This window comes from Neofelis nebulosa, chromosome 6 (genome assembly GCF_028018385.1).
Source record: "Neofelis nebulosa isolate mNeoNeb1 chromosome 6, mNeoNeb1.pri, whole genome shotgun sequence".
NCBI lineage: Eukaryota > Metazoa > Chordata > Mammalia > Carnivora > Felidae > Neofelis > Neofelis nebulosa.
Window position 1 is genome coordinate 61,377,879 of NC_080787.1, and position 14,246 is coordinate 61,392,124.

The 14,246-nt window shown below is 35.1% G+C and overlaps 1 protein-coding gene across 1 annotated transcript in view; it reads right to left on the reverse strand.

Moving 5' to 3' along the window:
• LOC131515417 (protein eyes shut homolog) overlaps positions 1-14,246 on the reverse strand; it is a 779,912-nt gene that overhangs the window by 295,337 nt on the left and 470,329 nt on the right. Inside the window, exon 10 of the mRNA XM_058736156.1 lies at positions 13,843-14,007. Within this exon, the coding sequence (XP_058592139.1) occupies positions 13,843-14,007 (165 nt within the window). The remainder of the gene's footprint in view (positions 1-13,842; positions 14,008-14,246) is intronic.

Sequence of the window (14,246 nt, forward strand, 5' to 3'; positions counted from 1 at the left end):
TATTGTTTCCTTTATGGTTGTAATTAGTGCTTTTTATGTCACCTTTAAGATATTTTTGGTTCAAAATTATAAGGTTATTTTCTTAGCTTATCTTTTGTAAGCTTTTTAAACATCTATATTTTATGTAGAATCGATTTCTGTACATGATGTGAAGCAGTGGTTGTGATAGGTTGGATAATGACCACCAAAGATATCCATGTCCGAATTGCTGGAACCTGTGAATGTTAATCTTATATGGTAAAAGAGACTTTGCAGGTGTAACTAATTGAAAGACTTTGAGATGAGATTATTGTGGATTATCTGGTTGTGTTAAAATTTAGTCACATGTGTCCTTCTAAAAGGGAAGCAGAGGGAGATTTGACAATGGAAGAGGATAGGCTATGTGACTACAGAGGTGGAGACTGGCGTGATGCAGCCACAAGCCAAGGAAGGCAAGTGGCCACCAGAAGCTGGAGAGGCAAGGAACAGGTTCTCATCTAGAGCCTCCAGAAAGAGCCAAAGCTGCAACATCATTTGAGGCTTCTAAGACACATTTTGGACTTATGGCTTCCAGAACTGTAAGAAAATAACTTTCTCTTGTTTTAAGACACTAAATATATGGTAATTTGCTACAGCAGCCATAGGAAACTACAGGGGTCAATTTTCATTTCTTTCTCTTTTGGTTTCCAATTGATCCAAAATCAAAGCAAGTAATTCTTACTGTGTATTTATTATGTATTTACTGAATTCTCAGATATTTGTGAAATATATATTTTTAATATTTTTGAGTATCTTTGTTTCCTTTTTTTCTTTTATTATTGTGAATATACGTATTTAAGATAATGACTTTAAGAAAAATACCAACATTAGCATACTAAACCAACCTGAAATTACAACCCTCAAAAATGGCCAGCTTTAATACAGATAAATGGATAGATATGTAGAGAGAGAATTTTTCATTAGAGCAAAATGATATTGTACATGTATTTTTTTTTATTTTTTTTTAACGTTTATTTATTTTTAAGACAGAGAGAGACACAGCATGAACGGGGGAGGGGCAGAGACAGAGGGAGACACAGAATCGGAAGCAAGATCCAGGCTGTGAGCCATCAGCCCAGAGCCTGATGCGGGGCTCGAACTCGCGGACCGCGAGATTGTGACCTGAGGTGAAGTCGGAAGCTTAACCGACTGAGCCACCCAGGCGCCCCTATTGGATTAGAATTTAAAACTGAAAAAAAAAAAAAAAAAGAATTTAAAGCTGAGAAATTTTTCAAACATTTGAGTAGCTTATTTAAAAATAACAATAATAAAATCCATTACACATTAACCTAAATAACATATTTTGTGAAAAGTAATCATATCTTACAAAACAAAAATAGAGGAGTATTCTTTACTTTTACAATACTTTTCAATGTTAAGTTTAACAAAAGCTGTTGGATTTTCATATCTACTTCTGTATTCAATCTATTGTGAATTGTTGCTTTGGTGGAAGTACATGAACTCCAGCTTCACAGTGAATGTAACTGGAAAATTAGCATTATTTAAACTGTCTTTTTAAACATACACAAATTGGATAAGTGGTAGTTCCTTAAAGTATAGCTGCAATGTGGAATCTGGAACTATACTAATAATCTTTACATCCTCTGTTACATTAAAATTCCATTAGTCTTTCTTGCATTTTAAATGGATATTTTACCTTTGCAGGATTTTGTAACATCATTTATTGGTTATTTGAAAAATACTGATTCACTGAGTAATGGATATCTTTCAAAGATTGACATTTTATTATATCATATTAAAAAATCACCTTAGTTATTATTACTACTGAACTCATCAGAAACCATGGTGAAGCTCTGAAGCTCATTGTGAAGAATATACATTTTCCAAAATTCTAATTTTTACTAGAAATCTTGAGGTTTATTATTGGGAAACAAATACTGTCAGCTGCTTTCCTCAAAATGGCAGGCTTACTTTGTTAATTTTTGAGAAAATGGCTGCAAAACATTCAAATTTGAAGAGCCACAGATTATCTTTTAGTTATTTTTCAAGTCATGTTTTCATAATGGCTACTTCAACTAGCAACTTAAAAAAATTGCACAAGTGTTATTCCTCAAGACAGTGATTATACATTGGTATGCACCAGACTTGCTTTGATGTATACTTTTGCTTTTATGCACAGCACATTAAAAAGTTGCATACACAAGGATTGAGAATTTTAAAAAATGAATGCATTTTCTGCACTATTAGGGCATTTTTATGTTGATTTTTACTTTGAGTGCCTAGTGGAACAGAATAAAATGAGTACAATTTGGGTGTACAAATGTACTCCGCCATGACACTAGGTGCCAGATACTGTATCTACTGTGACTTTTGTACCCTGAGTGCAAATGTCCATCAACACAGTGAAAAAGGCAAATATCTTGGTTTTATTAAAAAATAATTTTGAAAAAAATAATTTTGATGTTATGGACATCTGAAAGGACCCTGGAGATGCTCAAGGATCTAGATAAACTTGAAATATCTCTGTGTCAGAGCTCACATCAATTTGAAAGAGAAAAAAAAAAAGAAACCAAAGTGAAATGTAAAGTATCACTGAACCCCAGACAAATGTTTCTTTAACATCTCATTAAGAATGTCAGGAAACTTAAGTTATCTCTCCCCCCATGTTTCAGGCTCTATAAGAGTAGAACACAAGCAACGCTTGGATTTCAACGAATGGTTCAGAGAAAGGTATCAGGAGAAATTGTGAAAGAATCTGAAATAGGAAAAAAAAAACCTAGCTTACCCATTCAGGTGCTCCTCACCTGTCTTTATCTTTCAGATATTTTACAACTTTGTAAGTTGATGAAAACTAATAATAATTTGAGTTATTCTTGTCTACAGCAATTCAAACTGATTGTGTCTAGTGAAGTGCAACTGATTGTTACTCCGTAGGTAGACTTGCTTTCCATCTATTTGTAAATTCGCTTCAAAATTCCTTAATCTCATATATATATACATACATGTGTATATATATATATATATATATATATATATACATGTATGTATATATATATATATATACATACATGTATATATATGTCTCTACTCCTTGACTTCTCCTCTGAACTAGTCATAGTATCTTACCAGTTCCCTCATTAAGAGGTTAAATAAAATTTTTGATGTGTGCTCATTTTATATATCTTTTTGAAAATTAGCCTTTTAACAAAGAAAATAAGCTAATTTCAGTTTTTGAAATTTTGAGGTATATTAGGAGAAATGAGTCACATTATATGATAGCAAAGAAAACCAAAACCAACTCAAGGAGAAAAATTCACATAGAATACAATGCAAAGGGGGTTCCCTGGTGTTAAGCAACATAGCAGTCTTGGACTGGATAGAGATGCCCACCCTTATGAATGACCGAGATCGGGTAGGAAGACAGAAAAGGATTCAAAATACAGTTGAAAATCAGAAAATTTGGGGACATACAAAATCTAAGAAACAGATTTCCCATGAGTACTTTGTGCTGTAGAGCTTATTAAGAATATAAATTTGGTAAGAGAAACACAAAGTGAAATATAGTAAAAAATAATTTAGATTAAATTGATATTGCGGAAGAAAACAAATTGGACAGAATAACAGCATTAAAGATTTAATAACGAAGTATGAGTAGCAAAGGGCATAATGAATATGGCTGAAAATAAATTCTTGAGATCCTCATAAATGCCCTTTCTTGGAGCCCACTCAACCCATCTAGGTTTTTATCACACTTCTGAAGACTGCAGCTGTACAATACCCCAAATTAGTCCAGTTCCTGGCAGAGAGCGATGCAGCTTTACCTTTTCTGCCTCCCCTCAGATCCATTAGCAGTCTTCTGGGCTTCTGTTCTTCAGAGTTTTTCCTTATTTTCTCCATGACTTCCTATTCAGTTTCTTAGGCTGCTTTTCTCTGAATTTGATGGTATGATTAAGGATTTAGGATTATCTATGACTCCTCTTTTTACTGAGGGGAGGAAGCTGGGGGCAATGAGAGCACCTTTAGAAATGCAACACTCTGTACCAGCATCTTGTGTTTTCTCTTCTTGGATATATAAAAGGTTAGTTATATCATAGAATGTCATAAAATTGTTTTTTTCTTGAATTCTTGGCTTGTTCTCCACCCCTATCATTTTGGGAGAGGGGAGGGTGGTTCATTTCGCTATGCACTAACTGACAGTCTGGTATCTGGTTCTTTTCCCCATTTTTACCCTGAAGTTTCTATTACTTAATATTTCTAAAGTATATTATCATTTCAAACTCCTATTTTCAAGATAAGGCTTAAAAATACGATATACGGAGTAGAGTAGAAGAAAGTTGAACATTTAGGTCAAGCTGTTGTACCATATGTACAAGGTCTGTTTTTCAAAGCTTCAAAAACTGAATTTTAAAAATTATATACATTAAACAAGATATATGTAGTACAATGCAAGAATGAGTTATTTTTAAAGGAAGCACAGTCACTAAAATCAATGACAGGGATAAACGGTCTTATCCAAGTACATCAACATCCCATCATGAACCAGAGCTACCCTGTGATATAGAACACAAAAAGGCAGCTTTAATAAAGGTAATGGGAATGAAATAAAAATGAACAATTAAGCATAGTTTTTCCTCTAGTGTGCCAAATAGTAACAGTTTTAAACTCATCATTTGGACTTATTCTATTAATAAGCGATTTCTTGTTTTATATAGTAATACTTTTAAAGGAATTCAGAATGTTTTGCTGGTAACATGATGGTGGGAGGGGGCAATGGAAGACCTCAGGTTACTGATGTATTTGCATGATTCAATAGCAAATTATCCATTTCAGGGAATACAGTTCATATTGTTTGATAGATTGATTTTTTCACTTTAAAATCAACTAACTTTTGGGGCGCCTGGGTGGCGCAGTCGGTTAAGCGTCCGACTTCAGCCAGGTCACGATCTCGCGGTCCGTGAGTTCGAGCCCCGCGTCGGGCTCTGGGCTGATGGCTCGGAGCCTGGAGCCTGTTTCCGATTCTGTGTCTCCCTCTCTCTCTGCCCCTCCCCCGTTCATGCTCTGTCTCTCTCTGTCCCAAAAATAAATAAAAAACGTTGAAAAAAAAATTTTTTTAAATCAACTAACTTTGCATCACAAACCTATATTTTGAGAAAATACTTAGAGAAAAGCTATGAATAAACACTCAGGAAGAACTGTTTGTCTTTCACAAATAGTACTATGGTACAAAAATTCCATTTTCTACTTTCCTATGTAGGGAAAACCCTACTTTTCTACGGTGTTTTTCTTTCCCATGGGTCTCCTTTACTCCTCAAATAAAACACTTCACTTCTGATTGCCAAACGTGTGGAGGTTTTTCCCCATACATGCAATTCTCTGTGACACTATTTGAGTGTCCTACTATTTATTTCAACTTGGACACTACCTACCTGGAGACAGTGTCAGACCTTACAAGTTAGGTGTCCCATGAGACTGCTGCCCCCTGCCCCCCACCTACAATTCATACCTCAGATATCAGTTGCAAGCCCAGGTTATCACCAGTGCTTCTGACCAACTGGCTATAGATCAGACATTCTAAAGATTGATTAATTTGCTAGAGGTGTTCACAGAACTCAGGAAAACACATTTACTAGTTTATTAAAGGACATGATAAAGAAAATAGATGAACATCCAGATGAAGAGATACATAGGGTAAGGAATAGGAGGGTCCAAGAGCAGAAGTTTCTGTACCTGTGGAGTTGAGTGCTTCACCCTCCTGATGAGGATGAATTTGCCCACCTGGAAGCTCTCTGAGAGATACTGGGATTTTGTGGAGGCTTCCTTGTGTAAGCATGATCAGTTATTAACCCCATTTCCAGCCCCTCTCTCCTCTGTGGAGGGTGGGGGGCTTAGACTGAAAATCCCAAGCATCAATCATAAGTTTGGTCTATCTGGTGACCAGCCCCCACCAAGGAGCCATCCAGAATCCCACCCAGAGTCCCTTATTAGAACAGAATATGCTCCTACTGCATTTATCACTTACAAATTACTAAAGTTTTAGAAGCCTGGTGTGAAGGGACAGGGTCAAAGACAAATATTAGAACAAGAGATGCTCATAGTGTTATCACTGAAGAAATTACAAGGGTTTTAGGAGCTTTGTGTCAGTAACTGGAGGCAGAGACAAATATATATATTTCTATTATCTCACAAGTACTAAAAACATGTTTTCAAACACAACTATAATAAAAAAAATGAAAAATTACTGGCAATTAGTAAAATAAAATATAAAATTTTCAAAATAGAACTTCTAAATAAAATCATAAGTAATGACTACTGTCAGATGTATATTTTTGTAATAAACTTTATGGGCTGAGTAATCCATATGCCACATTAAATTTAGTTCAACAGTGCTCATTGAACCCAAAAATATCAAGAAAATGTGCATCTCTCTTTCTGTGATATATGACAAATGTGAAGAGCAGTGTCTTTTTCCCCATAATATCCAATCTGTGCTGCCTTGGACAGGACTTGAAGGCTGTGGAAGATGTCAATATTAAGCCATTGAAAGAGAGTCATTCTGTTGTTTCGCTGAAAAGACATTTGATGATCCATTAGCAGAGAAGTGTGAACTTATCCTTTTTGAAAGGATTCTTTATGCGTTTAGGCTGTGTAGTAATTTTTTCAATGAATCCTTTATGTCTTGAGTTTTTCTGAATATTTATGCAGAAAATATTTTGAAACTTTACAAAGTCTGTAATTCCCCAATTTATACTAATGAAATCATCAATTGTATCTCCTGATTTAAGATTTATTAAATATAGAAACTGCTGCTTAGAACAATAAATGTTAATAATTACTTAAAAATTACAGAACTCTAGTTTCTAGATATCATATCATAGCATTTTAGAGAGATAACCCTAATAATTGAGTCTAAAATGTATAAATTATATACATAGCATATATGTATATACATGTTATACAGTATACAGTATACATTTAGTCTTACAAGAAAGGAATAATAATGAAATAAGCCAGAGAGAGGAAAGAATTATGTCCTCAAGTTTTTATAATTTTGGTTTGCTTGGTTATTATATTGAGTTGTAGACCCAAAAATTTCTAAGCATAGATACTTTATCACTTAATTGAAATACTCAAGAGAGTAATTATGGTTTATATGGTACCACTTCCATTAAAAATGCGAATTTTTCTCTATTGGAACTATTGTAATGAGTGCTCCCAAACATCAATGACAGTTTGATTTGAGTTCATGTACAAATAAACAACTGGTCATCAGTTTGTATTAAAATAAAATTCACCATTCCTTATAGGCTCGATAGTGATGAATACAGATAGTATGCTTATTAAATCAGGTATACAGATGGTCCAATTTGGAAATTTCCATAAAGTGATATAGATTTCTACCATTTCTTACAAAACAAAAAATCCCTTCATACCTTTATATGTTACTTTGTATTTTTCAAAAACACTTTTATATACAATTAAATAAATTAATGCTTACTTATTTTTGTGAGAGAGATTGACAGAATGTGAGCAAGGGAGGGCAGAGAGACAGGAGACACAGAATCAGCAGCAGGCTCCAGGCTCTGAGCTGTCAGCACTGAGCTCGATGTGGGGCTCGAACTCACAAACCACAAGATCACCACCTGAGCCAAAGTTGGATGCTCAACCAACTGAGCCACCCAGGTGCCTCACACTTTCTTTCTTTCTTTTTTTTTTTTATTAAGTTTATTTATTTTTAGAGACAGAGAGAGAGAGAGAGAGAGAAAGAAAGTGTGAGTGAGGGAGGGGCAGACAGAGAGGGAGAGAGAGAGAATCCCAGGCAGGCTCCCCATTACCAGTGCAGAGCCCTATGTGGGGCTCGAACTCATGAACCATGAGATCATGACCTGACCCAAAGTCAAAGACTTGACCAACTGAGCCACGCAGGTGCCCTATATACATTTTCAGACCCCGTGAACTTGAAAATAAAAATTCATCTGCATTATTTGTCATCAAACTGAAATACAGAAAGGTTAATTGATTTATCTTGTGTTGTACAATTAATTCACAGCTAACTTGGGTTCACGTCTACCTTTGGTTACCTACTGACATTTTGATCAGGACTGCCTATGGCAGTAAGCGGATGATCTCTCCGTCCCTGGTGGCGCCTTCATGGCATGTAACAAAAACTATTCCCTGAATTTGCATCGAGTTCTCTGTTGAGCACATGTGTTTTGACTGTAGCTGAAGAATTCCCCTTTCCTGGCTCTCCTTAAAGGTCTTTATTTGTATGTAGCAGCAGCAAACCCAGTATCAATCTTAGCAGCAGTGGCTCAGGGTTGAAGACATCTTAGAGCAACGGGGGCAACATGAGCAGTAACACATTTTAGTAGTTAGAACGTGGTTGGGGTGATCTGGTTGGTCTGTGAAAGGATGGGAGGCAGAGAAGTTCCAGGAGAACTGCTACACTGTGGCAGCAGCCTGGCGCACAGAATTAATTATTAACACATGTTTATTACATGCTGCTGCTGAGTGGCTTCTGGGCCAGTTGCTAAAATTTATTGAGACCCTATTTTAATCTTGCCTCGGCTGCTAATTGTGCTTAACCAGGAAAGAAAATACAACTCACAATACAAGATTCTTACAGGAAATGTATCCTCCTCATTTGGATGAAATGGTTAAAAATGAAACAAAAAATTGCATCTACTGTTTGCTCCATTACTGTCTCATTCCTGATTCCAAGATTTTTTATAGTCTAAATATTCTTTCCCAGGGTGGTATGTCTATCACATGGATGTAATGTTAAGGACACCTATTAGATAAGAACATAGCATCCTGGGCATCTAATTCCCAAGACTCCTTACCAGGCAAGTTATGAGAGAGGAAGGATTAGAACATTAGCTGAAGAAGATATTTAGCATTGACTTCATGTTGTCATACACCAAACACAATTTTAAGCATATTACATGTGTTAACTCTCCCCATCCTTACAACGAAATTTTCATATCTTTGGTATTATTACAAATAATACGATTCCATTTTACAGATACTGAGGCACAGAGATGTTAAGTAATTTGCCCAGAGGGCAGAGCCAGATAGTCTAGCTCCATAGTAATTTTCTTAATCACTGGATTTTACTGTTCTTGAGGTGGGCATGGCACCAATTCCAATCCTTGAATGGGCTCATTTGTTTGTTTTTGCCCCTACCTCTGTCTGTTAGAAGCAAGTTTGTTCCTCACTGGTCCATTTCTTGATATAATTACATATAATTACATAGAAACACTGTGTATCTCTCACTGATTTATGTCTTCATAAATTTCAATCACAGAAATAGAGTTTAATTTTTCTTAACACAATGTTCTCTTTCAAGAGACGTCTAACAAATCACATCATTCTCGGTCAAGGGTTGGCAAACTATAGCCCACAGATCAAATTCTTCCATTGTTCAGTTCTGCAAGTAAAAGATTTTTTGCAACACGGCTGTATTCATTCACAGTCCCATACTATCTATGGCTGCTTTCACGCTACACTGGCAGAGTTGAACTGTTGTAACACAGAGTGTGTGGCCCGTAAAATATTTACTCTTTGGCCATTACAGAAAAAACTGCCAACCCCTGTTATGCTCCTGGTCGTTAAATAGACCCAGGATAAAATTCTCTTTGATTTAAGCTAAATTTTGAGTAAATCCTTGAAATCTGCACCATTTTTTTTAACTTGCTTACTAACAGAATGGTTTCTTAAAGTATAGTTTCAATACCTACTCATTTTTCATCACAACAATCACAGTTGAGTAACTCATCAACAGAACTTTATGAACAATTCTTAAAAACCTTACTCTACACAAGGCACTGGTGAAGTACTGAGGAGGTGGGTGGAAGAGAGATGTAAAACATAATTCCAGATTACTAAGTGTTCCCTATTTAGGTGAAGAGACATAAACACAGATTCCTAGTGTAAAGAATCTCTTTACTCAGCCCTTGTTCTTAATTTCTACTCCTATTATAATTAAGTCCTATTACAGTCAGCTAAACGGTGAGAAAAGGGTACAGGTTATTTCTTATCTCTCTTTGTACAGGTCACAGTGCCTAGAAGAGTGTGATGTGCTTTCTTGGCACTCAGTTAAAATTTGTTGAATTTGACTTTCCTGTCATAAAAAAATAAGATGAAAAGCAATTTTTGTGTATCTTGTAAATGGCAATGTATGAATTCATCCAACCATGCTTTCCACTCCACTCCCTCTCCTAGCCGTCTGGAGCAAGCTCCACTGGGAGCTATCAAGGAGGGACAAAGATATGCAAAGAATTTTACAGTGCACATTGTAAAATTGATTAAAACTGAACACACTTTTTTTCTCTAAGAAAAGAAGATATTTTTAAAATGCTGTCAGGAACTACTGTGGGATTTCACTGGCCTTGGCGTACTAAGTATCTAATGAAGATATTGTGTATCCTACTGGGAATCATTTTATAGAGAAAAGCAGATGTTATGATACTTTAGATTTCATGTGTTTTCCTCAGCAATCTCAGAAATCTCTTCTTCTAGCCCTCCCCAAATGCACGAAAAAGGAGGGTCCAATGATCCTACTTGTTCTGTCAATTTCTACCTGGAATAAATACCTAAGACTAGCCCTTCTTATACTTTCTTTCTCAAATACAAATATTAAGTAATACAAAGATTGCTTCTGAATCTTGTTCTCTCACTGGAGTTGCTCATGTAATTTGCCTCCTGCAACTTGGTCAGATGTCTGCTCCTACTTCTCAAAGATCACATACTTCCAAAGGGCATGCTTATTTCTTTTCAAAGAAGTAGCACAGAATGGGATTCAACTGCATAGTAATACATCTCATGACGAAACCTCCTGATTGATACCGCTGGCCAAATAGAGCTCATTTTCTGAAAGTGCACCTAAAGAGTTTTGTGTGGTCTCATCCCTTCTCCCGTGACCTATTAGTAGCTCCTTTGACGGGGTTCCAGAATTCTGAATTGGTTCAGTGGCAGATTCAAAAAGCTTTCTTTTCATCTTGACTGCTGTTCTCAGAGCTGTCTCTCTCCCACAGAGAGTTCTTTTTTAAACTATCCTTTCTAAGGATTTTTACTGTAACCCCATAAGGATTTCAGTTTTATCTTCCTTTTGTTCCTTTTCAACATCAATTAGTTGGTGAGGCAAACTGAGAAAAGATAAATCTACACTTTTGAACTAGGAATATAATTCAAAGCTGACACTGGCTTATCAACCTGATATTTCTCTATCCTCCCTTTAAAATTGGGTGATATAAAACACAAGTATTCAATAAATGTTTGTAGAATGATTTGAGTTTTTACTGAAATGTCCAGGAATGAAAATGACAAAACTAAAAAACAAACAAAACAAAACAAAAAAACAGACAAAAATCAACTCCTAGTCTCTAAAGTGAAACATCTGTTCTAATTTCCTCACTATTCTTAATTGCTCCTACATGTAATATACTGACTTCAAAGGAAAGAAAATTAGCCCTTAAGTCAAGTTAAGGGACACCTTTTAAACTACGGATGTTTAAATGAATCACAAAAATCTTCATGTTCATCTGTTGTGAGGCTTTTATGAGGTTGATAAATTCGAAGAGGGCTGAAAGCAAAAATCCCATGAAACATTCTGCTGAGGTATTCCCAACAGTGTAGGATTAAATTACCACTCTACAGATGAACAAAAGAATGCTTTCTAGACAAAAATATTTTCTCCATTCACAGGCTATGAAACTCGCTTGAGTAAATAGCTTTGATGTATCCAGTTCTGGGACAACAATTATGTAAGACAAAGACAGAAATTGATAATCATTACAAAGGTATGGTGTTTTGTTTTTTTTTTTTAATAATTTCTAGTTTGATTTTTTTTTTTTTGGAGGTCACTGGATATAAAAGGCAAGAATAATCTTATGGCACTAACATCCGCTTCAGTTTATTGGTTTAAATTAAAGTACCAACTTGGACAGGGTGTATATATGCTTGGCATGTATTTTTATGGCTTTTAAAAAGAGCACATTGAGTACAAGCATAGATATGAGCCAGGAGCATGAGCCCAGAGGAGACTTCCCAGGGGCTGGCTGCTTCTTTGGCAATGAGCTGTTTTTAGTTGGTAAAGACACACTCTCTACAAGAAAACACCGTCTTACTCTATATAACTTAAAAAAAATTGCAAAGCCAGAAAATCACTTTGCTTTGTGTCTTTAAATTGTTATGTTTGTGTCTTTTGTTCTGTGTTTTGTTTTGTTTCCTTTCGCCTGCAATATACTATTACCTCCAAATTTCATGGTTGTCTACCACAACTTAGGTTTTATACATAAAACAAATTTTCCTTTTCCTTTTTTTTCTTCTCTCTCTCTCTCTAAATAAATCAGATTTATAAATAATTCATTCTAAAGCCATGATTTTAACATGGGTTCTTACACTCCTGGGAAATAAATAATGTTTGTCTAGTTCTGACATTAGTTTCTTTCTAAAATATAACAAGTTTTCAGTTTAAAATTTGTTTTTAGTGTAGGTGCGCCTGGGTGGCTCAGTTGGTTGGTTGCCGGACTTCAGCTCAGGTCATGGTCCCACAGTTAATGAGTTCGAGCCCTGTGTTGGGCTCTGCATTGATAGCTCGAAGTCTGGAGTCTGCTTGGGATTCTGTGTCTCCCCCTCTCTCTGCCCCTCCCCAACTCAAGCTCTGTTTCTCTCTCTCTCTCTCAAAAATAAATAAACATTAAAATTTTTTTTAAATTTATTTTTAATGTATATAATTTTTAATATATAATAATTTAATATATATATAGATGGATATATTATATATATGATGAAAGCAGGAGATATGGGCAGCAGGAGGGAGAGAGAGAATCTCAAGCATGTTCCATGCCCAGCATGGAGCCTGATACAAGGGCTTGATCTCATGACCCTGGGATCATGACCTGAGCCAAAATGAAGAGTTGAACACTCAACCAACTGAGCTACCCAGGTGCCCCAAGTTTTCCGTTTTAATATTCAAAACTTCTAATTTCACCCCGTTTTCCAATAAATGCTTCTTTTAAGCATTTTACTTATAGCCATTAATAAAAAGGTTTAATTTTTTTGGAAAGTACAAAATGATGACTCAAGTTTGCAAAATATTTCAAAGTAGAGTAGAAAATATTTTTAGAAATAATGACTTTCCCTAGAATGGATAATCTATCTAAGCACTGAAGACATTATACCTCCAATAGAGGGAATTGTTAAAACTATTGTATATTCATTTCAAAAGAAAAAAAGAAAAAAAAAACATTATCATATTTGGAATACTGCACGGAATATACTTTAGTGATGTTCAGCCATAGAAGAAAGAAATCTATAAATTCTGGTTATAGAAATCCCTGTGAGCACATTGTGTAATTAGGGAAACCTTGATATAGATGCATTTCCTTAAATAAATACTGTTAATACTATACTATTTTTCTAACCAGCTAAGATAACGCTAAAAGTGTGATAGGAAATTTTCCCAATTATCGAATGAACCTCAGCTTTGGAATGCCATTTTACAAATTACTAAGTATTGAATTCAATTCATATTTAGTGATTTATATTATAAAAATATGCTCTGAAACATTTGAAGCATTTATGTTTTACTGCTATAGCCATATGCCATCAAATTCATATGCTTGCTATATTCTTCCTTGCTGGTTCAGAGCCTGTTTGTAAGTCATGTTCCATTGAAAAACTCATAAATTAAAGAAACTTCTTAAGAAAACTAGAAAGAACTAAGATTTTCTTTTGGTAATGCTTCATGCACTAAGCTAGAAAAGTTTTCCTACAATATTTAAATGAATAATTCATTGCTTCAATAGGTTAACATTTAAGAAAGAAAACTGACATATAGGAAGTCAAACATTTAATACTCACTGTAGAGAATAGTTCCATTCAAAGTGTTTGTTTTTATAGTCAAGTAGATGGTAACAGTTCTGTTATGTTCCTTCCCTGGAACACATGTGAACTCATCCAGGGTTATAAAAAAAGGTAATTCTAGATAGGAATTCCCACTGAAAGATGGAAAAAGTAAACCTGCACCTGAAAGAAAAAAAAAAAGGTCATAGTACATTCTGCTAATCCTGTAGATAAGAACATAGCATTTATAGTTAGCATTCATATAAAAAGATAAAGTTTATATTTACAAACATTAGACTCAATATTAAGAAATTCTGATACATAAGTATAATAGATTTGTGAAGTCATTGTCTCAAATAATCAACCACCAGTCCAGAGGAAAAGACCTAGAGCAAAAATTTTGTTATTGATGGATGGGCTTT